The sequence below is a fragment of the Strongyloides ratti genome (assembly GCF_001040885.1).
Source record: "Strongyloides ratti genome assembly S_ratti_ED321, chromosome : 2".
Lineage (NCBI taxonomy): Eukaryota > Metazoa > Nematoda > Chromadorea > Rhabditida > Strongyloididae > Strongyloides > Strongyloides ratti.
The window spans coordinates 14,256,620-14,281,649 of NC_037308.1; the positions used below are offsets into that span (position 1 = coordinate 14,256,620).

General features: G+C 17.5%; 7 protein-coding genes across 7 annotated transcripts; 3 read left to right on the forward strand and 4 right to left on the reverse strand.

Moving 5' to 3' along the window:
• Positions 1-858: 858 nt before the first annotated feature.
• Positions 859-8,228, reverse strand: SRAE_2000452300 (Caenorhabditis elegans ly-6-related family-containing protein; the record flags this gene model as incomplete). The annotated part of the gene is made up of 4 exons (XM_024643403.1): positions 859-1,184; positions 1,227-1,421; positions 5,749-6,147; positions 8,072-8,228. 4 exons carry the CDS (start codon positions 8,226-8,228, stop codon positions 859-861), a joined length of 1,077 nt encoding a protein of 358 aa, XP_024509076.1.
• A 4,687-nt stretch (positions 8,229-12,915) lies between these two features.
• On the reverse strand, positions 12,916-13,842 carry SRAE_2000452400 (Hypothetical protein; the record flags this gene model as incomplete). Its single annotated transcript, XM_024643404.1, has 3 exons — positions 12,916-13,127; positions 13,175-13,549; positions 13,599-13,842. 3 exons carry the CDS (start codon positions 13,840-13,842, stop codon positions 12,916-12,918), a joined length of 831 nt encoding a protein of 276 aa, XP_024509077.1.
• Positions 13,843-14,720: 878 nt separating this feature from the next.
• Positions 14,721-16,545, reverse strand: SRAE_2000452500 (ATP-binding cassette sub-family D member 4; the record flags this gene model as incomplete). The annotated part of the gene is made up of 2 exons (XM_024643405.1): positions 14,721-16,351; positions 16,410-16,545. 2 exons carry the CDS (start codon positions 16,543-16,545, stop codon positions 14,721-14,723), a joined length of 1,767 nt encoding a protein of 588 aa, XP_024509078.1.
• Positions 16,546-16,871: 326 nt separating this feature from the next.
• Positions 16,872-18,692, reverse strand: SRAE_2000452600 (ATP-binding cassette sub-family D member 4; the record flags this gene model as incomplete). The annotated part of the gene is made up of 2 exons (XM_024643406.1): positions 16,872-18,493; positions 18,557-18,692. 2 exons carry the CDS (start codon positions 18,690-18,692, stop codon positions 16,872-16,874), a joined length of 1,758 nt encoding a protein of 585 aa, XP_024509079.1.
• A 987-nt stretch (positions 18,693-19,679) lies between these two features.
• Positions 19,680-21,413, forward strand: SRAE_2000452700 (Protein of unknown function DUF229 family and Alkaline phosphatase-like, alpha/beta/alpha domain and Alkaline-phosphatase-like, core domain-containing protein; the record flags this gene model as incomplete). The annotated part of the gene is made up of 1 exon (XM_024643408.1): positions 19,680-21,413. One exon carries the CDS (start codon positions 19,680-19,682, stop codon positions 21,411-21,413), a length of 1,734 nt encoding a protein of 577 aa, XP_024509080.1.
• A 406-nt stretch (positions 21,414-21,819) lies between these two features.
• Positions 21,820-23,520, forward strand: SRAE_2000452800 (Protein of unknown function DUF229 family and Alkaline phosphatase-like, alpha/beta/alpha domain and Alkaline-phosphatase-like, core domain-containing protein; the record flags this gene model as incomplete). The annotated part of the gene is made up of 1 exon (XM_024643409.1): positions 21,820-23,520. The coding sequence occupies one exon, from the start codon at positions 21,820-21,822 to the stop codon at positions 23,518-23,520; it is 1,701 nt and encodes a 566-aa protein (XP_024509081.1).
• An 820-nt stretch (positions 23,521-24,340) lies between these two features.
• On the forward strand, positions 24,341-24,720 carry SRAE_2000452900 (Hypothetical protein; the record flags this gene model as incomplete). Its single annotated transcript, XM_024643410.1, has 2 exons — positions 24,341-24,367; positions 24,409-24,720. The coding sequence occupies 2 exons, from the start codon at positions 24,341-24,343 to the stop codon at positions 24,718-24,720; spliced, it is 339 nt and encodes a 112-aa protein (XP_024509082.1).
• Positions 24,721-25,030: the final 310 nt, after the last annotated feature.

Consider the following 25,030-nt stretch of genomic DNA (forward strand, 5'->3'; position numbering starts at 1 on the left):
TTTTACCCATTTCAAGAAATAATTTTGATTATTTTTATATTTAAACATTTTTATATTATTAGAACTACAATTACCTTTACTTTTTTGACAAATATAATTTATTTTTTTCAACAAAAAAAAATAAATATCAAAAAATGAAGCATATATAAAAATATTTTAAAATACCCTGCGGGTGAAGAAATGAAGATCTCTGTTACCTAAATATATATGCATATTAAAATATCTATACAATTAAAGATAAATAAAAATTTAACTATCTATTTTTATCATATTTTTTCATTCAAAATATTTTTTTAAAAAAATAATAATTTTTTTTTAAATTATACATTAAAAAAATAAACTTTTGTCAATAAGGACTAATTTTTGATGACACCAATAAAAGTATCTATTTATATAAAAAATATATATTTTGTTTTTTTTTGCCTAATTAATACTTTATTGTTTTTAAATATTTAAAAGAAAAAAAAATTATTTTGTTATGATGATATAATAATAATATGATTTGATTATTATATATTTCTTCATAAACTATTTTAAAGTTAATATATTTAAAATATGAATAAAATTTTTATTTTAAAATGTTGATAAGAAGTTAAATAACATTTTTTCTTGTTACTTCTTATCAACTTCAATGAAATTATTATTCATAGCCAATTAAAATTTTTATGAAACTTTTATATTTCATTGTACATAATTATTTCAAAATCTTTAAAAAAAACATAAAATTTTTTATTATTCTTTTTTTTTTAATATACAACATATAATATAGAGTAAAGTAAATAATTATATTTATATATTAATGTTTAAAATATTTTCTAATAGATTACAATTTTGTACAAAATCACTAATTTTTTTTTGTCATAAAACAAAATAACAATTGATGACGGTAAATGAAATTAATAATAGAAATATAAACCAAACTTTAAAAGATAAAGGCAACTTTTTAAAGATAGAAGCACTATTAGATGCAGCATTACAACGATCCGTGAAACATGTACAGAGACGAACATCACCATAAACAGGAACATCCATTCCTTTTGGTTGATTAAAAATTAATGCTCTCGGAAGCATTCTACAGGTTGGTGTTGAGATGAATCTATGTGTTCGAAGAGCTGTTTGATTAAAACCATTCTTTACTATTTTATCTGCACATCCTCTTATATATTTGAAACCAATAAAAACTCCTAAAAATATTTATAAAAATAAAAAAAAAAGTTTTAACAAACCAGCTTCAACATTTGGTTCAGCTAAAGTAACACAAAATGTATTACATGAAACTAATCCCATACTTTGCATCAAATGTTGGTCATTACATCTATTTGTAAATACATGTGGTTTCTCATATGTTGCTTGAAGGTAATCCCACGATTCTTGGTAGTTTAATGACATACAACTATAACATTTTAATTGCCTTGGAAAACCTAAAAAAAAAAAATTTTAAAATTAAAAGTAATTTTTTTTTATAAAGTATAAAAATATTTTTATATTATTATTATAATAAATATACTACCTTGTCTTCTAGTATCAACTTTAGAAGATATCATAGGATAAGAACCTGAGTCAACATTTTTTGTATAACTTCTAGCCATATGATGATGTGGATACTCTCCATTAATTGCTTTTAAGTTTCTATTTTTATTAAAATTATCATTACTATAAATAATACTATCACTTTCCATTAATAAAAATTTTCCATGTATCATAAGAAGAAAGATAATAAAAAATATATTAATATTTTTAGTATAAAATATTTTAACATAAGTAATCTCCATAATTTTTATGTCATAGTAGTTAAAAATTTTTACTTTATTATTAAATATAAATCTTAAAAAAAAAAGTTTAAATATAAATATGACAAAATAAAAATTGTTTTAAATTTTACAATGTTAAAATAAATTGTTATAAAAATATTTTGTGGTTTGTAAATATTAAGATAATGTATAATTTAATTTTTATTCTCAATCATCTGTTTTAAGAAAAATAAAATGTTGGACAGGTATGGGAAGAAGTATGTGATTTGTAGTAAAAGATAAAATTTAACATCATTTTATTTGATTATTTATTATAGTAAAAATCAGAATTTAATGATGATGATTGACATGAAGAAAATGATGTTAAGAGGAAAATATTTGAGTGATAAAATGATTAAAAAGAAACTTTTACTAGTTAAAGTCTCTACCTATTGATGTAGAAATTATTTTAATGAAAATATATAAAAATGTTTTATATATTTATAAAGAATAAATATAATTTTTTTTTTTAGTTATAATTATTCATTATTGCTAATATTTGCAGAAATCGTATTCTTATATTTTGTTGGCAAAATAAAATAAAAACTGTAATATTTTATTAAGGAAAAGAAATGATAAAAAAAAAGAAAAAGTTTAATGATGTAAATTAAATTGTGTGTGGAAATATTTTAAAAAGGAAATGATTTTTATAAAGAAAAAAAAACTTTAAAAATGAAAGTTAGTTATTAAATATAAAATTAATTTTTTTTATTTTTATTAAATAGATAATTATTAATATAATATGTTAAAAAATTTAATATAAAATTTTAAATAGTTTATATGAAACATAGATTCATTCTCATAAAGTATTTTATTTATATGTAACGTAGGTTTAATTCATTATACTTTACTTTTATATTATATATATATATATACATATATATATATATTATAATTAATATTACACAATGAAGTTTCTTTTAATATTCTATGCATGATATGTTATTTGCCATGAAAAAAATAATTTGTAATCAAATTTTTATAACTAAATAGCTTATTAATTAAAGTTAATTTTGAATTAATTTAATCATTTCCTACATTTATTGTTAATTATTAGTATTCATAGAGATAGGAAGTTAAAATAACATATTATAAAATTAATCAAAAATAAAAATATATATATATATATATATACATAAATATAAAGGTATGATAAAATAAAAAAAGAATTTTTTAATAAAAAAAAAAAAATTTAATCTTCATTAATGGCAATTCAAAAATTAATATGGTAATCTTTGGTTACCTTTAATAACAATAGATAAAATGTATTTTCTTTATTTTAAATAATTTATTTTTCTGCCACCGTAGTTTAATTAAAATTATTTGTAAAGTAATAAATAATATAATATAAAAATAATTATATGAAGGAGTACATAAAATAATTAATTGCCGGTAGATCAAAAGAATACATTAATCAATTTTAACAAGATCTGTCAAATATTTTGACTGTACCACAAAATATGTGTATATATATAAAAATATTTTAAGATAATTTAAATAAAAATACATATAAATGTTTTAAAAAGAATTTTAATGAAAACTACTAGAAATTCTTTTCAGAGATTATGGTAAACATTTATATATTAATACTGAATATATTTTATCAATAAAGTTTATTTTAAGTTTGATTACTCAATTACAATATTTTCATTTATTCTTTTACAAAAAAGAAAGTAAATTGAAAAAAAAAAATTTATATATATATATTCTTCAAAACAACATTGAATTTATTTTATATTAAATATATATATATATATATATATATATATTGCTTGAAATAAATATTGGATAAAATTTAAAAGTAATGATATAATATATTGGCATTATCAAGAAAATGATAAACAAGTTCAACATCTTATTTTATAATCTATCTTTCTAACTTTTAGGTTCATGAAATAAAGATAAGTGGGTACTTGAGAAAGGTGTAATTTAATTTACTCAATATATAAATATTAAGCTCGTTTATATTTTAAGATAAAATAAATTGATAAGATTATTTTAAAATTGTTAAAAGAAAATTAGAATGGTAATAAAGAATTTTATAATAATCAATTCTTATAAAAAAATTATTTTTACAAAAACAGTTATAATATAACATTAAATATATTTAATTCAATTTTTATTTTATTTTGGTTAATGTTTTAATAAATTCTATTTATTAATATAGGATGATTTGTACAGAAGTTAGGAGGATACATTCTCGTTAATCTTCATCAAATGTAATCTTACTAATATCTTATTGTATCTAAAGTTTTTGTGGATTATACTTTAAGATAGTAACCGTCTATAATGTTGTGGTAATAGGATGTTCAGTAGTTAAGAAAAAGACAAAGTCAAGTTAAACTTAAGATGGTGATATTGTATAACATAATCATGAGGAGCAATTACTCGTGGGATTTTACTTTGATACACCATGTTTTGATAAGAAAAAATGATAATTGTATAGTAAAAGTTAAACAAAAGATATATTTATATATATATCTTTTTAAAAATTGAAAATAATACTAGAAAAAAATTTTTTTTTTAGAAAATATATTTATCTTAATAATATTTTAATAGAAAATTTTAAATTATTTACCTGATAAAATGAGGTAAAAGGTTTTATAAAAGAAAATATTTACGTAAATAATATATTAGAACAAATTAAAATTTAAGTAAAAGAATAGAAACAAATTTTAAACTTTATTATCATTAAAAATTTTAAATTAACAAAATTAGTACATTTAAAGGTAAAAAAAAAATTATGTTTTAATATTATTTATTGTAAAAAATCAAAATACATTAATTGTTTTTAAATTACAATTTCATAAAAACAATAATAAAAAAAAAGTTATATGTATATAAAATTTTTATTTAAAAATTAAATAAACAACTATAAAATGTTTTAAAGATACATTTTATAAGAAAAAATAGAATATGAAAAAGTATTAATTTTGATAATATAAGTTTATTTGACAAATTAAGTGGTTTACAAAATTGACGTAAATTTGATAAACTATATTGAAAATTAATATATTTTACTTTTAAAACTTAATATTTTATGTAAAACTATTAATTAAAATATATGTAAAAGTTTAATAAAAAAAATATATATATATATCAATTGAAATAACATTTTAGAAGGTGAAAAAAATATTTTTTTTTTAGTAATAATCATAAATGAAAATAGACATATAAAATAAGTTTATTATTTATGTTATATATTTAAAAATAAATACTTTTTACATAGGTTAAAAGGATAAGATAAACAAATTTATATGTAACATTACTTAACATCTATATATATCATGGAATCAGGGAATAAAAGTTGAAAGAAAATATTAAAAATAAATATAAAAGAAAATAAGAAATAAGATAATTTTTCTTTAATGTCCATTATATTCTTAGTCTATAGATAGATATATATAGTTAATATTTTTAAGAAAAATGATTTAAATATATAGCATCATATTTCATTATTTCATGTTTATTAATAGATGTAACATAATAATAATTATAAAGATCATACAATTATATATAAAATATATAAGAAAATTGATACACAATTGCCCTTTTTTGACTTAAAATCAATGGAATACTTTAAAATATCATGAAATATTTTAATATCACATTAAATGATATAATGATAGTATTACAATTGTCACAAAATATAACTTATAATTCCCAGAACAACATTTTATCAAAATCCTTTCCGTATAACAACAATATGAAAAATGATCTTTATATTGTAATTTTTAAATAAAACTATATAAATAATGATTATCTCTTTCTCCCCACAAGACCTATTAATTCATGATTAAATACTTTTTTTACTAAAAAATTTTAACTATATTTTTAAAAAAAAAAATTTTCAAAAAAAAATGTATATGAAAAAATTTATAACACCATAAAGATATCATATATACTTTTATATGAGATAAATAAAAAAATTTTTTTTTTGTTTTTAAATATAACTTACTATAAAATTTTTTGTCAAAATTTTTTTCTTCAATTTGTCCACCGTTATTTCGGATGAATTGCCTTGCTTCCTCCTCATCTAGTATTAAATTTTTTTCATAATCTGTCTCATCTGATGAACCAAAAAATTGAGGTAAATGTGATTTTAGAAGAAAAATTAATAATAAAATTATAATAAAACTTTGGCATACAGTTACAACCCATCTTTTTTTTTTATTTTTTTTAATTTTTTTTTCTACTCCAGATGTTGGGTAATTAAAAAGAATTGACTTGATAGAACTTATAGTTAATTTTTTTTCATCTATAGGTAAATCACCATCTATTGATGATAAATCTTTTTTATCCTCCTCATCATAATGATTAGTAGTTGGAGTATTATAATATGAATAAGATTTTTTACCTAATAAATAGGTTTTTTCATTACCATTAGTATGGATAGGAGAGGAAAAAGATGGTGTAGAAGAAATATCTCCACATGATTGTGAATAACTACTACTTTTTGTCAATTTTATGACATATGTACTTGTGGTTGGGATGTCATAATATTCCGCATTTGTCATCTGATAATGCATATTTTATATGATTTTTAGTTAAAAAATAATAATAATAATATAATTTTCGATGGAATAAAATAAAATATTAATAAATAAAGATAATATATATTAAGGGAGAATAAAAAAAATTGATAATATTAAATATTATTTTAAATATTTTCTTTCAAATCTTCAAGATACTTAGATTTACTTGATGTACTCTAGAGGAATATTGTGAATATAATATCAATGAAAACTTTAATCTTTATTTTTTTTTATAAATCCTATTTTAAAATAAATATATTTTTTCTTATTCAATATTTTAATAAATCTACCCTTGTTTTAAGGAATGGGTGATATTAAAAGTCATTAATATCTCTCTCTCTTTTATTCTTTTATATTATATGATTCCGCCCTCTTAAAATATTTGAAAATTATAGATAAGTCAAAAAAAAATGTATATATAATTTTTTTTTGTATAAAAAATTCCAAATAAAAAACCTTAAAAGTGAGAGTGATAAAAAAAAGATAAATAGAGTGTAAATATCTTAAATAAAATGTGACAAATAAAAGAAAATAATTATATTCAAATCAAATAATTACATATTATTGTCAGTTTTAAACTTGTAAACAGAATATCTCCAAAAATGAAAAAGAAAATAAAGTTTGATTGAGTAGTAAAGGAATATAAAAATACATGTATTTATTTATTTCAATAAAATTTTTTTTGTATAACCTAACTTAAAAAAATAAAAAAAAACTATAAATAAATTATTAAATATATTTTAGGGTATAAATAAATTATAACAAAATTTAAGTTAAAATGCTTATTAAATTTTTACTTTTTTAATTATAAACAGATGAATATTTCTTAGTATAACCATAAAAATATATATATGTTGTGTTATAATAAACTAATTTTGTTAAATTTTGTAGTTAAATAGTTATACATATTTTATTATAAACTTTTTATTCTCCTAATAATATTATAAATATATTGGAAGAAAGAATTATATTAAACATATTAAAAGTTTTTTCAGGTATGTGTCCGTTATATTCAATAATAAAGGGAACAAACAAATCTCCTACATCCTTTATATTATTAGGATAAAGTTATAAAAAAAAAAAGTTATGTATTAAATATTAATAAACTTATATATTTTAAGAATTAGTAAAAAAAATTTTTTTTATAGTACCATTTATTTTTATAAAGTTTTCCAAGTATATTTATGTAAATAAAAATTTTTTTTCTAACTAACTAAAATCACTTATAACTAGTGAATATATATGCGTATTTTTTTTTTAATTTTCAAAAAAATAAACAAAGTTAAAAATGTAAGACAGTGATTAGGGCAATTAACTTGGAAAGTTAAAAATGGAATAAAAAAGAAGATAGGAAAAAGAGATAAACATGAATTTTAAAATAATGTTTAGAGATATACAGAGGTCAGTTATAAGAGTTATTAGTAATTTTTAACTAAGCATGATACAATAATAAACGAGAATAGAAAACTTTTGGGAGTTGTTAAATTTGAGTGTTACAACTTCTTTTATTTTGATTTTTATTGTATTATAAATAAAATTTTGAGTAAATATTTTAGTATTATATAATACTAAAAATGATTTTATATATAACAACAAAATAAAAATAATAATATTAATTTTTTAAAATAGGTAAAAATAAAAAACATTATAACAAAATTTTATCTTAAATGATGAGATATAGTAAATTTTTATCAAAATAAAAAGTATAAATTTTATAGATCTTTTTTTTGGGTTAATAAAACTTACTTTCTATCATTTCTTTTTCAAGTTGTGCAGAGATCTTGTTAGCGACAAACACCAAATTTGCAAAAGGAAGCATAAGACCATTATTACTATTTTGGACATTTTTTTTTAACATTCCAATAGTTTCAATTTTTACATTTTCCTCAATCATACAAATCATGCAAAATTGATAAAATAATAAAAGTACAAAAAAATATTCATAAACATTTTTAAGAAAACGGTACATCAGGTGGTATTAATACAATACCACTTTGATATAAATTAACTTTCTAAAAATTATATTAGTTATTTTTAAAATTTTTTAAAAAATATTATATAAAATTAAAAAAGGATATATATTTATGTAACAAATTACATGAAACAACTAAAGCAAACAATTAATTAAATATAGATATTTCTATTAGTTAAAAAAATTATGTTAATTAAATTTTTATTGTAAACAATATTATAAAAAAGTGTGATTTTTATTAAAGCATGTTAATTATAATAACAAAACTATTATTAATTATAAGTAAAAAATAAAAGGAAATATATAATTAAAAAATAAGATAAATTTAGAAGCAGATTTAATAAAATAATAGTCAACAGAAAATAATGTAAATTGGTAAGAAGAAGGAGAAAAATTAAACTAATAAAAATTGTTAAGAAAGTACAAATATTAAAACAAAAAACATTAGATAGTTTTAAAATTTAATTTTATCAAAAAAAAAACAAGAACAGTAAAAAAAATGATGTGATCAATAAGTAAAATAATAAAAAAAAAAATATTGTTATAGAAATAAATAGAGTATATAATATTTTCGAAAAAGCTATTTAAAATTGATAGAAAAAAATTATTTAGTTAATAAAACAAAAAATAATCAGATCTTAAGATAAATTTTAACAAACTTTAATATCTCCTATGGGGATGTTGAAAAGTACATATCTTGATTTAGAGAAAATATTTCATCGAGAAAAGAAGAATTTGAATAATATGTTACTTATATTTTATTAAAATATTCAACATTTTGTTTTTAAACAATATAAAAAAATATATATATAAATAAAATCTCTATTATTATATAGTTTGTTTAAGATGATGCTTTAAAGATATGTCAAAATAAACAATTATTTTTCATGATAAAGTTTTTAATGCTACTGGTAGTTTACATTAAATGCTGTGCTAATTTTTTTATCTTCTAAATTATTTATTAAAAAAAAAATTTGTAGATATCAAGTAAATATATATATAAAAAGTGATTTATCAGTAAAAAAATAAAGATTTAATTTTTTAAAAAATATAAAAAAAAAAGTTTAAAATTTAAAAATTTTATTTAAAATGGTTAAATAAAAAATTTTTCTATTAATAATATGAAATAAATGTAGTTTTAAACTTAAATAATTAGTTTTTAATAATAAAATAAGAGAGATACTAGTTCTAATTTAACACCTGAAGGGAAATGAAGACCAAAATAAATTTGACTAAATAAGAGTTAAAATAAAAATATTGAACCATGAAAATATTATTTATCTTTTCCCTAAGTATATTCATACTAATAATGCTCTTTTAAAAAGAAATATTTTAAGAATAATTTTGACAACTTATTTGATGAAGTGGTGATATAATAAGTATTAAAAAGTTATGATATTTATGATAATTTTTAAAAATAAAAATCTTTCTTTATTACAGAAATTGTTATCATAAAATTATAATATAATTTTCTTAGAAATTGTATATATTTAAAATATTCTTTTTTCTATTAAATACATACATATATGCTCAATTAGAATCTGAAATGGGAATAGAATAATGGTATTCATCTATTTTCGTAAATGTTATTTTATTAGAAAAAAAAATATATTCCAGTACAATTATATTATATAAAAAAATAATTTTTAGTAAATGTTTTTACTTATTTATCATTTATTACCTACATATTAATAATTAACGAAAACTAATTTATTTAAAATGCATAACATTTACTTCAACAACAATATTCTTTATCATAAGATAAAATTATTATATAATAAAATACTAAAAAATTGAAAAGTAAAGTATAAAAAAGATATCTTATCAAAATAATATACTGATTTTCTTATAACAAATATTTTTCTTATCTAAAGTTCAATAAAAATAAAAATTATACTTTAGGAACTCAAAGTTTTTAAATAATGAATCATTAAAAAATGTATTTTAGTGATAAGACAAAAAAAAAGTTATAAACAGTTATTGTCCACAAGTTTTAGGTATAACAATATTTGGGCACATAATTATCTCAGTTTTCTATAATATTTAAAATTTTTAAAAGCAAATTTAAGACAATTTAAATATTGTTAATAAAAAAAAAATGGTTTTTGAATGAATTATAAAATTTTTTTTTTATATAATAATTTTAAAATATAACAAAAATTCTAAACAATTTCATTGGATAAATTTTTTTTACAAAATAATTATATGAAAAATTTAGAAATAAACGTTTTTGTAATAAAATTTTTTTCATTCAACAGTTATACTAATTTATTTATTTTTTAAATTTACCCAAACAAAAATAGATAAAATTAAAAAGTATACTGTTTCTATTTATTTTTACTTTTTTTCTCTTTTATAAACAAAATATTTCACAATGTTACATAGTATATTTATATATTTTTTGAATAATTAATTAATGTTTTTTCTTAAGTAAAACTTTAATCTTTATGAATCAGTTATTAAAAATATATCAAAAAAAAATTTTTTTTCTACATAATTAGAGGTTAAAATATAAGTAGAAAGCATATATAAAAACTAAAAGTACGTATTGTATTTGATAGTGGTTTAAGATTATAATTAGATATATATACAGTATATAAAATAATTTTATCTCAAAGGAATTTCTAACTTTTTGTTTAATTAACATAACAAGGAGATAAAATTATTTTTTCAAACAATTATTTTTGATGAAAAGAATTTTTGATAAATGATATTAATAATAGCAAAATGAATTTTTTTTTAACCAATATTAAAGGAGAAAATGATATTTTAATAAATAGAAATCTTTAATTTTTTATTTACTGAAAAATTTTAATAATAAGTTTTTTTTAATTACAAAGTTTTGTCATTGTTTTTAAATTATTTATTATAAAGTTTACTTTTTTTTGAATGTAATTTAAGTTTATACTTAAGAATACCTTCAAGTATATATCTATAAAAATTATTTTGATTTGAATTTTATTTTTATTATTGATTTGTTTTTTATTTATGTTATCAATTTACCTAAATAATAAAACTAATCATAAATTAAATTAAATATTCATGCTAAGTTTTATTTTTTCATTTAATGACACATGATATATATGTATAAAATTCGACAAAAAAGAAAAGTCCCTTAAACTTAAAATTTGAAGTGATGTTATTGTTTAATTTATTCTTATAAAAAATATAATATACTAAAACAGAATTTTATATTTATTAGATTACATTTTATAAAACTAAAAAAGAAATACATCTACAATTAAATATATTGGTTTTATTTAAAAAAAAATAATGTAAGATTAAGAATTGTTTAAAACATTTAAGTTTTAAGTTTATTTAATTATAAAAAAAACAATTATTATATTAAATATTTGTTCATTTAAAATTGTTAGTTAACTGGTAATATTAACATTTTATGGAGGATATGATATATTAAAGTACTTTAACATTATTTAAAATAATATATTTGTTTAATTTTTAAAAAAGCAACAATTCAAAAGTTCAAGTTACTTAAGAACAAAAATAAATGATACATTAAGATGAAAAATCAAATACTTTAAAATTATTTCAAAATGCTGATAAAATAAAAATTACCATAAAATTATTATTGACAATAAAGTACAGTTGTTTATACTTATAGAGATAAATTTTTGCAACCCATTTTAATATAAACAATTTTACAACTATATTTTTTTTATGATATTCAAGTAACAAATTGATTCTTATAAATTATATTTTAATAATAGTAATAAAAAAAGAAAGTTTAATTAATAACTACATTTCATATTTTTGATATTTATTTTAATTAGAACTTATATGAAATTAAAGAATGATTAATAACTTTTATTTATAAAAAATGATTTTTAATTTATTAATTACATCATAGAAATTGGTAAAAAAATTTTTAATATTCTTACATTTTTTTAGTAGTAAAAGTAATTCTTAATGTATATCAACTAAAATTTATTAACTTCTTAAATTTTAAAAATTCATAAATTGTTGAATAAATTAACAAACAATATTTTCAAAAAAAATACTATTTTTTTTTTTTTATTTATTATAATAATAATAATCAAGTTTGGATTTTCAATAAAAATTAAGAAAATATTATTTTTATAATTGTATAATACTTTTTTATTTAGTTGAAAGACATTTTACCTTAATTTAGTAAAACATAAAACTTGTATTTATTTTTAAAATTTACTAAATACTTTTCTATGTTTTATAAGAAAGAGACTAATTATATTTGATATTATTATATATCATTTAGTATATAATAATTTAGTACAAAAATTAAAACTTTTTGAAATATACTACTAAATGAAAAAGAAGTTAAATTATTATATTTTTGTAACTAAATAAAATAAATATAACCAAAATAGTAATATTAAATGGGATATTTATTTAAAAAATTATTATAAAAAATTTTTTCAAAATTGTCTGAAAATATACCCCCCTCCTTTCATTGTTTTTTATGATATCATAAAAATATCTACTACTATATGATACTTTTTTAAAGTAAAATTTATTTAAAAAAAAAAAAATAAATTAATGATAAATTTATTACTTAAGTACAAAAAAATATTTAATAGAATGTTTAATTAATTAATTATTATTCAATACATATATTTTAAAATTATTTTTTTTTATTTTTTACTATATTATTGTTTGTATTTGAAAAACATATTTTATTTAATTCCTCCTTTATATATTTAATATTCCTTAATTTATCTTTCATATTTTCTTTAACATTTTCATTAAAGACAGAATAAGTTTTGATAAAATATTCAAAAAATTTACAATTAGTATATTGATTTGAAGTTTTTACTGGATAATTAGTAAAATAATCTATAAATATAAAGATTATTTGTTTAGATAATTTATCTTTTAATTACCTAATATGTTAGATTTCATTGTAAATGTATTTTTACCAACAGTTTCCAGCAAATATATTTTATCAAGGGAATTAAGATAATCTTTAGGAATACAATAAGCAACAACAGTCGTTTCTTTTTTTCCTATTTGATTTTTTAATGCATTTGCAATATCATTAATAAGTGAAAAACTTAATTGTTCTAGACAAAATTTTTGAAAATTAATACTTCTTGGATATTTTAATAAACAATCAGTAAATTTTTTTCCTTCTAAATTAATTCTTTTTAAAATTTTATCATTACCAATTTTTATATATTCTTTACTAGATTTACCAATAAATTCTTCATTGCTTAAAGATAAATTTTTAAAAATTTCACAGTTACCAATTATATTATCTAAAAGTATATATTATAATAAAACAACATTATTTATTATTTTTCTTACTTGATTCATTAAAAGTAAATCTCCATTCATTATTAACAATAGTAGCATTATTACGAAGTAAATTTTTGATAATATCTTCTTTTTTAAGAATAAATAAAGCTTGACTGAAGATGAATAATGTTAACATACATGCTGACACAAAAAACAAAATAAGTAATGCTTTTATTTTTTTAAGAATGAACTTATCCTTTTCAGAGATTTCATTTAATGAATTTACAGATTCTAATTGAATATACGATTTCATCCTAAATAAAAAAAAAAATTTTTAATAAACATACATCATAAGCTAAAAGGTAAAAAATAAAAATGAAAAATGGTTTTAAATAATAAATTTTATAGATAATAATTATTATTTTAGAAACATCAAAATAATATTTTTAATAATTTTTTTAATTATATTATCACAAAAAAAAGATCATACAAATAATTACAGCTTATGTATATATATATATATATATAATTCATAGGTGGTTCTTAAAAATTCCCAGATGAAAAGCTTTTTATAATGAAGAAAAAATATTTAAAATTTATTTAATTTTTCAATAAAACATATTAATTTAAATGTTTCTGTAAAAAAAAAAATTTTTTTTAATAGTTACTACTGAGATTTAGCAGGTGTTTAAAATATAACAAGAATAAAAATATTTTTAAAAAAATTAAATAGTTTGTCTCAATTAATTATTTTCAACCATAAAAATATAACTCATTAAAAATTTTATAATTTAAATAATATTTTTTTTTAAAATAAAACTGTAATATAAATTAATTATCAACAAATGTTTTTATGGAAATATAATATTAGAAACATTATAAGTGATATATAAACTATATTAAAATGCTTATATTAATTAAAAAAAAATATTGTTTTGTTTTGCGAGAAAAAAAAACATTTTATATACATATAAATTATTATATAACGTTATATAAAAACTTTTATTTCAATATATTTTTTAAAATAATATATCATTTAATAAAGTCTTCCAAATTCTATTACATCAACAAAAAAAAAGTACAGTTAAGAGGAGAATATAAAAAAAAGACTTCATCTTTATTTTAATTATTTATTTTTCGTTTAGAATAATAATTATAATATAAATAACCTTTATTATTATTAATTTTTAATTATTTTTTAATTATATCTAGATCAAAATCTCCATACCCAGTTAATGTTAAACATTTATGATGATATTGTCTTAAAGAATCTCTATGTCCTACAGAAATATATTGAATATTATTTTTATTTAAAATTTCATACATTTTTCCTTCCATAGCAACTCCAACAGCATTTGTTGATTCATCCAAAATTATTAATTTAGGATTTTTGATTATTGCTCTAATAAATACTAATCTTTGAACTTCTCCTGGAGTTAAATGATTTATAAATTCAAAGTCGGGCTTCTCATAAATATAATCTAAACGTTTAATTGTAGTAAGAAGATTAAGATCTTCAAATAATTGAAATAATTGTTTTTCTTTTTGTACCATATCTGGTGAATTAGCATCATAAATTGATGGAAATAATAATTGTTGATATAATGATAAATGTCCTACCGGTAAATATGAATTTTGTGGAATTATTTCTATATCATTAATATTAAATTTTGAAAAAATTTCACCACTATTATTTTTCCAAATTCCAATAATCATACGAAGTAATGAAGTCTTACCTGTTCCAGAAACACCATTTATTAAAAGATTTTCATTACTATTAAGTATTAATGAAAAATGTTTTACAATTGGTTGTCCATATTGTGTCGTCAATGATACGTCATTAAAAATATAATTAATATTTTTATCTTCTTCCTTATAAGGTATTAATTTAGAATATTCATTATTTTTCATATTTTTACATGCTAATAATAATTGTTCTACTCTTTGTAATATTCCAGCTGTATCACCAAAAACAATTCCTATATCAGTTAAACGGGTAAATGAATTAATAAGATATATATAAATAAAAGCATTATTTGATATAATTTTAGCTAATGTTTCAGTTTCTGTATGTAAATATGATTGAAATAAAATAAATGGAATAAATTGTAAAGCATATCCAAGTATTCCACCAGTATTATCAAAAAAATTTTGCCATATTAAATTTGGAATTTTCCATAAACAATGAATAAATTGTACTTTAATTAATTTTTTAAATATATAATTTGATTGTATTTTTTCAAATTCTTGACATCTATATAATGCAATCTGTTCACTATTATCACGTATTGAAACATGTTTATAACGATAATTTCCTTCAGCTTTCTCAACACGTGCTGTATATTTTGCCAATGGATTAATTAAAATTTTATTAACAATTGTTCCAACAATAAAATAAATATAAATAACAAGTAATCCATATATAGAAACAGTTTTATATGTTTGATAACTATAATATCCTATTATAAATGGGCAAATAATAGCTGGTGGTAATATTTTTTCTGATAAATTTTTACACATTCTTTCAACATCTTGTGTTATTCTTTGATCAGGATTATCTATTTTTTCAAATGAATTATTTATTAATTTATATGCTGTTATTCCTTTAAAATATCTTTTATGAATAGCATTAGTAATATTTTTTCTAAATGTTAAATATAATAAATTTATAGATAATGATGTTAATGCTAAAATTATACTTTTTCCAAGATAAATTAATGATGCTATACAAATTATTTCCCAAAATTGATCAGTTTGTTTTTTTAAAAGTACATAAAAAAATTGTCCTGGAAGCATTCCAATAAAATAAATTGCCACTTCACCTAAATAATTTTATCAAAAAAAATTTTTTTTTTTATCTAACATATTATTTAAACTTACTTATTATGCTAAATATTAATGTTATTATAATTAAAATAAATGATTTACAATCATTTTTTGGAAAAAAATGGTAAAGTAGATGAATGAATGCTTTTAAGAATTTTCTATCAAAATAAAAATCGTCATTTTGTTGCATTTTTTTTTTCAAAAACAAAAATTAAATAGAAATGGTAAACAAAAATTATTATACTTTATAGTGAATTTTAAGTAATAAAATTTAAAGATAAATTATATAGTTATATGTTTTTCAATGATAAGTTTTATTGCTTTTAAAGTTATATTCAAGTATAATATTGTTTTACTTTTTAATATGATATTATAATTATGATTATCTTAAATTTTTTTTTATCAAATACATTTTAAAATTTTTTTATAGATAACATTATCTTTATTATAATAAAATTATAATTAAATTAAATAAATGTATAAAGAAATAGGTTAGATATAATTATACAATTTAATTTAAAAAAATTCTATTGTATAATTATTATGTCCTTTTAATGTTAAACATTGATCATGATGTCTTATTAATGAATCTCTATGACCTATTGAAATATATTGAATATTTTGTTCTTTCATAATATTATACATAATACATTCAATATCTGAATCAACAGAATTAGTTGATTCATCAAGTATTATAATCTTTGGATTTTTAATAATACTTCTTATAAAAACTAATCTTTGAATTTCTCCTGGTGTAAGAGTATTTAGAAAATCATTTGGTAATTCATCAAATATACTACTACTTTTTTCAATTAATTGTAATAATTGTAACTTTTCAAGAAGACCAAAAATAATATCAACTTTTTGATTAATCTCAAATGATTCTTCATTATTCAAAGATGGAAATGTTATAAGTTGATATAATGACAAATTTCCAACTGGTAAGTAAGGTTTCTGTGGTATAATCTCTATATCATCAATTGAATATTTTCCTAATATTTCCCCTGAAGATATTTTCCATAATCCTGATAATACTCTGATTATTGATGTTTTACCTGATCCTGATGGACCTCTAATTAGTAAATTTTTTTTATTTTCAATTATTAATGATATTTCTTTAATTATAACATTTCCTTCATATGAGCTAATATTAACATTGTCAAATTTATACATTATTGAATCATTTTCATCAATTAAATTTATATTATTATATCTTATTCCATTTATATTGATACATGTATCTAATAATTCATATACACGTTGAAGAAGACCAGCCATTTCACCTGATATTAAAGCTATATCAGTTAATCTTGTAAATGAATTAGCTAAATAAATATAAATAAATGCATTATTTGAAATTATTTCAGGTAATTTTTTTGGATCAATATCTTTATAAGAATTAAATAAAAAAATAGGAATATATTGAACACCATATGAAAGTAAAGCACCAAAATAATTAAAAAAATTTTTCCAAAATATATTAGGAAATCTCCAGATACATAATAAAAATTGTGTTATTAAAAGTTTATCTAAAAATTTATTTGTTTCAAATTTTTCAAATTTTTGACCTTTATAAAATGATATTTCTTCTATATTATCTCTTATTGTTACTTCTTTATATCTAAAATTTCCTTCACATATTTCTACTCTATTTGTCCATTTTGCTATTGGTGAAATAAGTAATTTATTAATTATAGTTCCAATTATAAAATATCCATATATCATACCACAACCAAATCCTCCAGCAGTTATATATGTTATATATGTATAATAACCAATAACAAATGGACAAATTAAGGTAGTTGGAATGATAGTAATTGCTAAATCTTTAGACATTTTATCAACATCTTGTGTAATTCTTATATCTGGATTATCAATATCATTATGACATGTATACATTAATTTATATCCTGTTATATCATTAAAATAAACATTATGAAGAGCATTTGTTATATTTTTTCTAAATATTAAATATAAACATTGTGATGTGAAATCAATTAATGCTATTATAAAACTTTTAAATAAATACATCAATGACCCAGTTATTATGATTTCCCAAAATATTTTGGTATTATCATTTAATAAAGCTGAATACATTTGTCCTGGAATCATACCAATTTTATATCCTATCCATTCACCTTAAATTTATAATTTTATAAATATTAAAAAAAAATATATATATATATATATATATAACTTACTTGTTAAACCAAGAATAAAAATAAATATAATAATACATTCTGAATACCAATTATTTTTTGGAAAAAAATATGGTGTTAAATTAAAAAGTGCTTTTAAAAATTTTAAATCAAAATAAAAATCTTTTTTTTTATCCATTTTTAATTTTTAAAAAAAAATCTAATTTTTTTTTAGAAATATATTTGCTTTAGATAGATGAGATAAATTTTGATATATAAAAATTTCTAATAAAATATCTCACGTATAAAATAATGATACATTATTAATAGTACCAAAAATGTTTTTCATTTCTTTAAAAGTTTTATCAATAAAATGTTTTAACTAAACGATTTTTATAATATATCTGGTGATAGGTGTATCAAATTGTGTTATTAATTATATTAATAGCTTAAAGAAAGAAAATTCCTCTAATATACTTTATCTAAACTATTATATATGAGTATCAAAGTATTGTTATAATATCATATTCACTTATCTTTTTTTTTGTTTTATGTTGAATATTGATTAATCAAAAATTTAACATTTAATGTTATAAATAAAAAAATATTTTATTTAAATATATAATAGTCTTTAATTTTTTTTAACTTAAAATAAAAAATTTTTAAATACCATACTTTTTTTTAATTTAAAATCAAATAATTATTATGTTTTTTTTGAGATTATATTTACAGAATGTATAAATATAGATCAAAGTCTTTAAAAATTCTATAATTAAAGGAAATAAAATTTTTGTTCCAACCTTCTATATTAATTATTTATAAAAAAAATTAAGAAATAGATCAGCATAAAATTTAAAAATTACAAATATCTTTTTATATTTCATAGTAATTTAAAAGTATAATTCTTAATTTAAATTTGGAAATATTTTATAATACTATCATACTAATGATTTATTTAAATATTTCTATTATTGTTTTTTTAATTTATATAATTTTTTTAAAAAAAATTTTATCAATCCAAAATAATATTCACAATTTGGAGTATAATTTTAACAAATTTGTAAAATATCTTAAAGAAGAAACTCAATATAAAGAATGTCAATTTAAAAATTTTTCTATAAAAACAGGCTTTTCAGAATTTAAGAAATCTGATGAACATTATGATTGTAATAAAATTCATAAGAATATGTTATTTAGTTTTAAAAATAATACTTTAAAATATAAAAAAAGTTATTTCAATGGTACCTGTAAATATAGGTGTATTTTTCCTAATGGTGATAAAAGAATTAAATATAATAAATGGAAAAGTATTAAAAATGCTAAACCTGATTGTGATATTTTTGAAGTTATTTGCAAAAGTTTAACAACAAAAGAAATAATTTTTTATGATATATTTTTACAATTTGTTAAATTAAACATTATACCAAATGAAAAGGTTAACTTTTTAAAATCATTTTATCCTATTGATAAAGTGAAACATAATTATAATGTTCATCTTATTATTATAGATTCAGTGTCACATTTTAATGCATTACGTGGATTTTCAAAAACATTAAAATATTTAAAAGATAACTATAAAGGAGTAATATTTAAATATCTTAATAAAGTTGGTTATGGTTCCAAACCAAATGGTTTTGCTTTTTTATTAAATAAAAGAATAATAGATTTACAAGACTTTGAAACAGATAATTTTATTCCATCAGATTTTGACAATTCAACTGATCCTTGTAAACAATATCTTGATAATCAACCATATATAGGTAAATATTATCGACAATTAAATTATACAATATTATTTAATGAAGACTCATATGAATCAATTTTTACAATGAATGATTGTAAAGGATTTTTAAAAAATATTCATCATCATACAACAAGACCATTTTTACATAAATTAAAATTATTACAATATGATTCAAAATATAAAAATAGTAGATTTTTTAAAAGTAAATGTTTTATTAATCCTGATTATCAATTAGAATATCTTAAATCATTTATGGAAGCTTATAAAAATAGAAGACAATTTACAATAACATGGTTATCAAAATTTTCTCATGATAATTTAACAGGACATTATGCATATGATAATTTATTTAAAACATTTTTTCAAAATAACAAAAATTTATTTAATAATGGTTTTTTAATATTTATGGGAGATCATGGATTTAAAATGGGTTTATATAGAAATACTGAATTAGGTAATTATGAAGATAGAAATCCATTCTTATTAATAGCTCCCCCAAAAAAGTTAAGAACATCAAGTAGTGAAGTTTATAAAAATTTAATGTTTAACTCAGATAAACATATTTCACAATTTGATGTATATGCTACACTTTTTGATATTGCAACTGAAGGTAGTAGAAATAACTTTACTAATATGAAAAACTTTGATTTTAATAATATTGTCAAAAATGATATAATAAAAGGGTTAAGTTTATTAAGAAAAATTACAACATCACGAAATTGTTTAGAAATGGAAATTACAAGTCAATATTGTTTATGTTACAATTATCATCATAATCTTAATAAGAAACTTTTAAAAAAAATTAAAGATAAATTTATTAATAATGGTAATATACAATTTAATATAAATTCTGTAATAAGATATATAAAAAATAAATTTATCAAACATTTAAATAATAAAATTAAATTAACCAAATCTAAAAATATATGTGCTAAAATTAAAGAATCAAAAAATGGATTATTTGATATGAAATATTTTGTATCAAAGAACAATACATTAGTATTTTTTATCAAACAGGAAGTCAAACCAAAAGGTATATATGAAGCATATTTTGATGAAAAAGGTAACCTTCTTAATTTAGCGATAACTAGAATTGACCAATATTCTAAATATATTAGAAAATGTAATCCCTCTCGAAAAATTGAAAATTATTGTTACTGTAAAAATAATAAATAAATTTTTTTTTTACCAATATTACTTAAAAAAAAACTTATTTACCTTGATATTTAATTGACTTATATTTAAAAATTGTTCTATATTTCATTATTCTTACTATAATTTAAATATCACATTTACATTTAAGTTTATTGAATAAAATGATACATTTACTATTTAATAAATATGTATTATTCATTATTTTCTATAATTCTTGTTTTACAATTAGGTAAGTTATTGATATACAATTTAATATAAAATTAATTTTTTAAATAGTTACAAAACTGATAATAAAACATGTGAAATAAGAGAATATTCTATTAAATCAAATTATGGTGAATTTTTAAATCCAATTAAATTTCCTAAATGTAAAAAAACTTTTTTAAATAATTTTTTTAAATTAAAAAAAGGTGCATTAAAATATCAAATGGGAAATTTTATTGGAAATTGTAAATATAGATGTAGTGTAGGAATTTCTGATACAAAAATTGAAGTTGATGAATGGATTGACATAAATAAATCAAAACCTAAATGTGATGTTTTTGAAGTTAATTGTTATGATAAAAATACTAAAAAGTTATTATTTCAAGATTTATTTCTTCAATTAGTAAAAATAAATAATTTTAAGAAAGAAGAACCAACATTTTTAATTGATTCATATCCATTAAATGAATTAAATGATAAATATAGTATACATATAATTCTTTTGGATTCAATTTCACAATATAACATTGAACGTGGTTTTGTTAAGACACTAAATTATTTGAAGAAAACATATAAAGCATTTAATTTTAAATATCTTAATAAAATTGCTACAAACTCACAACCAAATGCTTATGGTTTTTTGATGAATAGACGTGTTATTCCATTATTAAATATGAAAAATAGTAATGTAACACCATCTGATTATGAAAAAATAGGAAAATCATATTGTAATGAATATTTAGATAATGAACCATATATCATAAAATATTATCGTCAACTTAATTATAAAATTTTAATTGGAGAAGATGGAGATGAATCTGTATTTGCATGGCAAAGATGTAAAGGTTTTAATACCTCATATTCTCATCATACCACAAGACCATATATGTATCATTTAAAAAATAAAAAAAAATCTATTTATATAGAAAATTTTCATAAAAAATGTTTAAAACGTCATTCATTACATTTGGATTATTTATCATCATTCTTAAAGACATACAAAAATTCAAAAACATTTTCATTAACATGGCTTTCAAGTATTTCTCATTCACATATTACAGGACATTATCAATATGATAAATATTTTCAAAAATATTTTAAAAAGAACAAACAATTTTTTGATAATAGTTTTTTATTTATAATGTCTGATCATGGATTTAAAATGGGTAATTATCGTTTTACTGATATAGGTGATTATGAAGATAGAAATCCTTTTCTTATTATTTCTGTACCTAATGATTTAAGAGATGAAAATAATGAAATTATAAAAAATATGAAATATAATATTAACAAACATATTTCACATTATGATATATATGCTACATTACTTGATATTGCAACAGAAGCTGGAAGAAATAATTTTAAAATATTAAAACAATTTGATTTAAATAAAATTATTAAGAATGATAAAATTAAAGGATTAAGTTTATTAAGAAAAATTGAAAAATCTCGAGAATGTTTTGATATGGAAATTTCTGGTGAACATTGTTTGTGTAGAGAAAAATTTTATACATTTGATCAAACATTTTTACAAAAAAAATATAATATTAATGAGGAGGATAGTCAAGAAATTTTTAATATTATAATAAAAAGAATTAAAAATAATTTTTTAAATTCATTAAATTTTATGATTAATAGAGGTAATGTAAGTAATATATGTATGCCATTGATGTTAAAAAACAATGGTTTATTTATAATTAAATATAAAGAATTACAAAATGGAAAATTATTTTTTTGGATTCGTCAAGAAGTTTTACCAAAAGGAATATTTGAGGCATATTTTTATGAAAATGGTGAAATTGCAATGTTATCTCATTTAAGAATTGATCCATATAAAAAATATACTCAACCATGTATTGGACCAGGTGATTATGAAAAATATTGTTATTGTAAAAGTTTACTTGAAAAAAGACAAGAAAAATAAATATTTATTGAAATAATTTTCTTATATTCACTTTATTTAAAAAACAAAATAAACTACATTGTATTTATTATGATACAAAAAAGGTTATCATTATAATGTATAACTATAAAAATATATTTTTATACTTTTTTTGTCATTTAAAATGTAAATTGATGATGATAAAATATATAGAAATTAACAAAAATTTAGTATAACTTTATCATTTATTCTATAATATTATTTTTTCATAATACTTTTATTATTACTAAAAAATTATACCTTAAATGATAAATGAGATAAAAATTATATATTTATATAGATTTATAATAAAAACAATATTTTTAACATTATTTTATGTAACATTTAAAAATCAAATATACATGTTTAATCAAGCTTATATGTACAAATACAGTCATTTGTAGAAAAATACACTTTGCTTAAAAAAATCCAATTATCTTTTATCAAAAAATAATTATTTTAAATGGCAAAAAAAAATATTATTAATAATTTTTAAATAATATATTAATATAACAAAAATAACATTTATAAGAAAAAACAACTTAAAATTAATATAATATAATATACATAATTTTTTATTAAAACATTATCTTCCATTTGACTATTAAAAGGATTGTTCAAATATTGTTAAGTATTAACAAAATTTTATATTTTTAATTTTAAAATAACAAAAACAATTTAATTGTTATTATATACTTTTATAAAAATGACTATATATACCTTTAAAAAAATGTTAAATAACTATTTTAACAAAAGAAATAATATTATAAAAATCAATTAATATTCTAATATGATAAATAAAATCTACCTTACTTTTTTAATAATGTCTATAATTCTTTTTGCTAACTGTGTATGTTAATATTAAATTTAATTTTAATTTAAAATATTTAGTATTCTGTTGAGGGAGAAAACATAGGAGAGCAAGAAAAACATGATTTAGATATAACTAAACGTGCCAATGAAATATTGGAAAAAATAAATTTAAAAATTTTAAAAAAAGATCATATAATAGATGAGGAGCCTGAAGAATTTATGGAAAAATCAATGCATAGTAATGGTTTAAATTATGATACAAATTTATTCCAAGGTGATGTTATTCTAACAAAAGAACAAGCAGAAAAAATGATTAATTATGCAATGAAAAAAGCTGAGGAAAAACATGTTGATACTTCAAATATTGATACTGAATTAGAAAAACATTAAATATATTTATTATTAATGTGATTGTCAAATTCAAGAATATTGAAAAGTATAATAAAATTTATTATTATTTCAATTATTTAAAAAAAAAACTATAAAAATGTTTTTTATTTTTAAATTATGACTTTTTATATATTCAAGTTCACGTTTTTATTTTATTTTGCATTAAGAATATATTCATCATATATTTAAAAGTATTTACTTTTTAAATAGAACTAATAAGTGCATTTATTACTGATAATACTATATTAATAAACAAACGATTTAATAGATGCCATCAAAAAATGACATTGGAAATGACATCAATACAGAA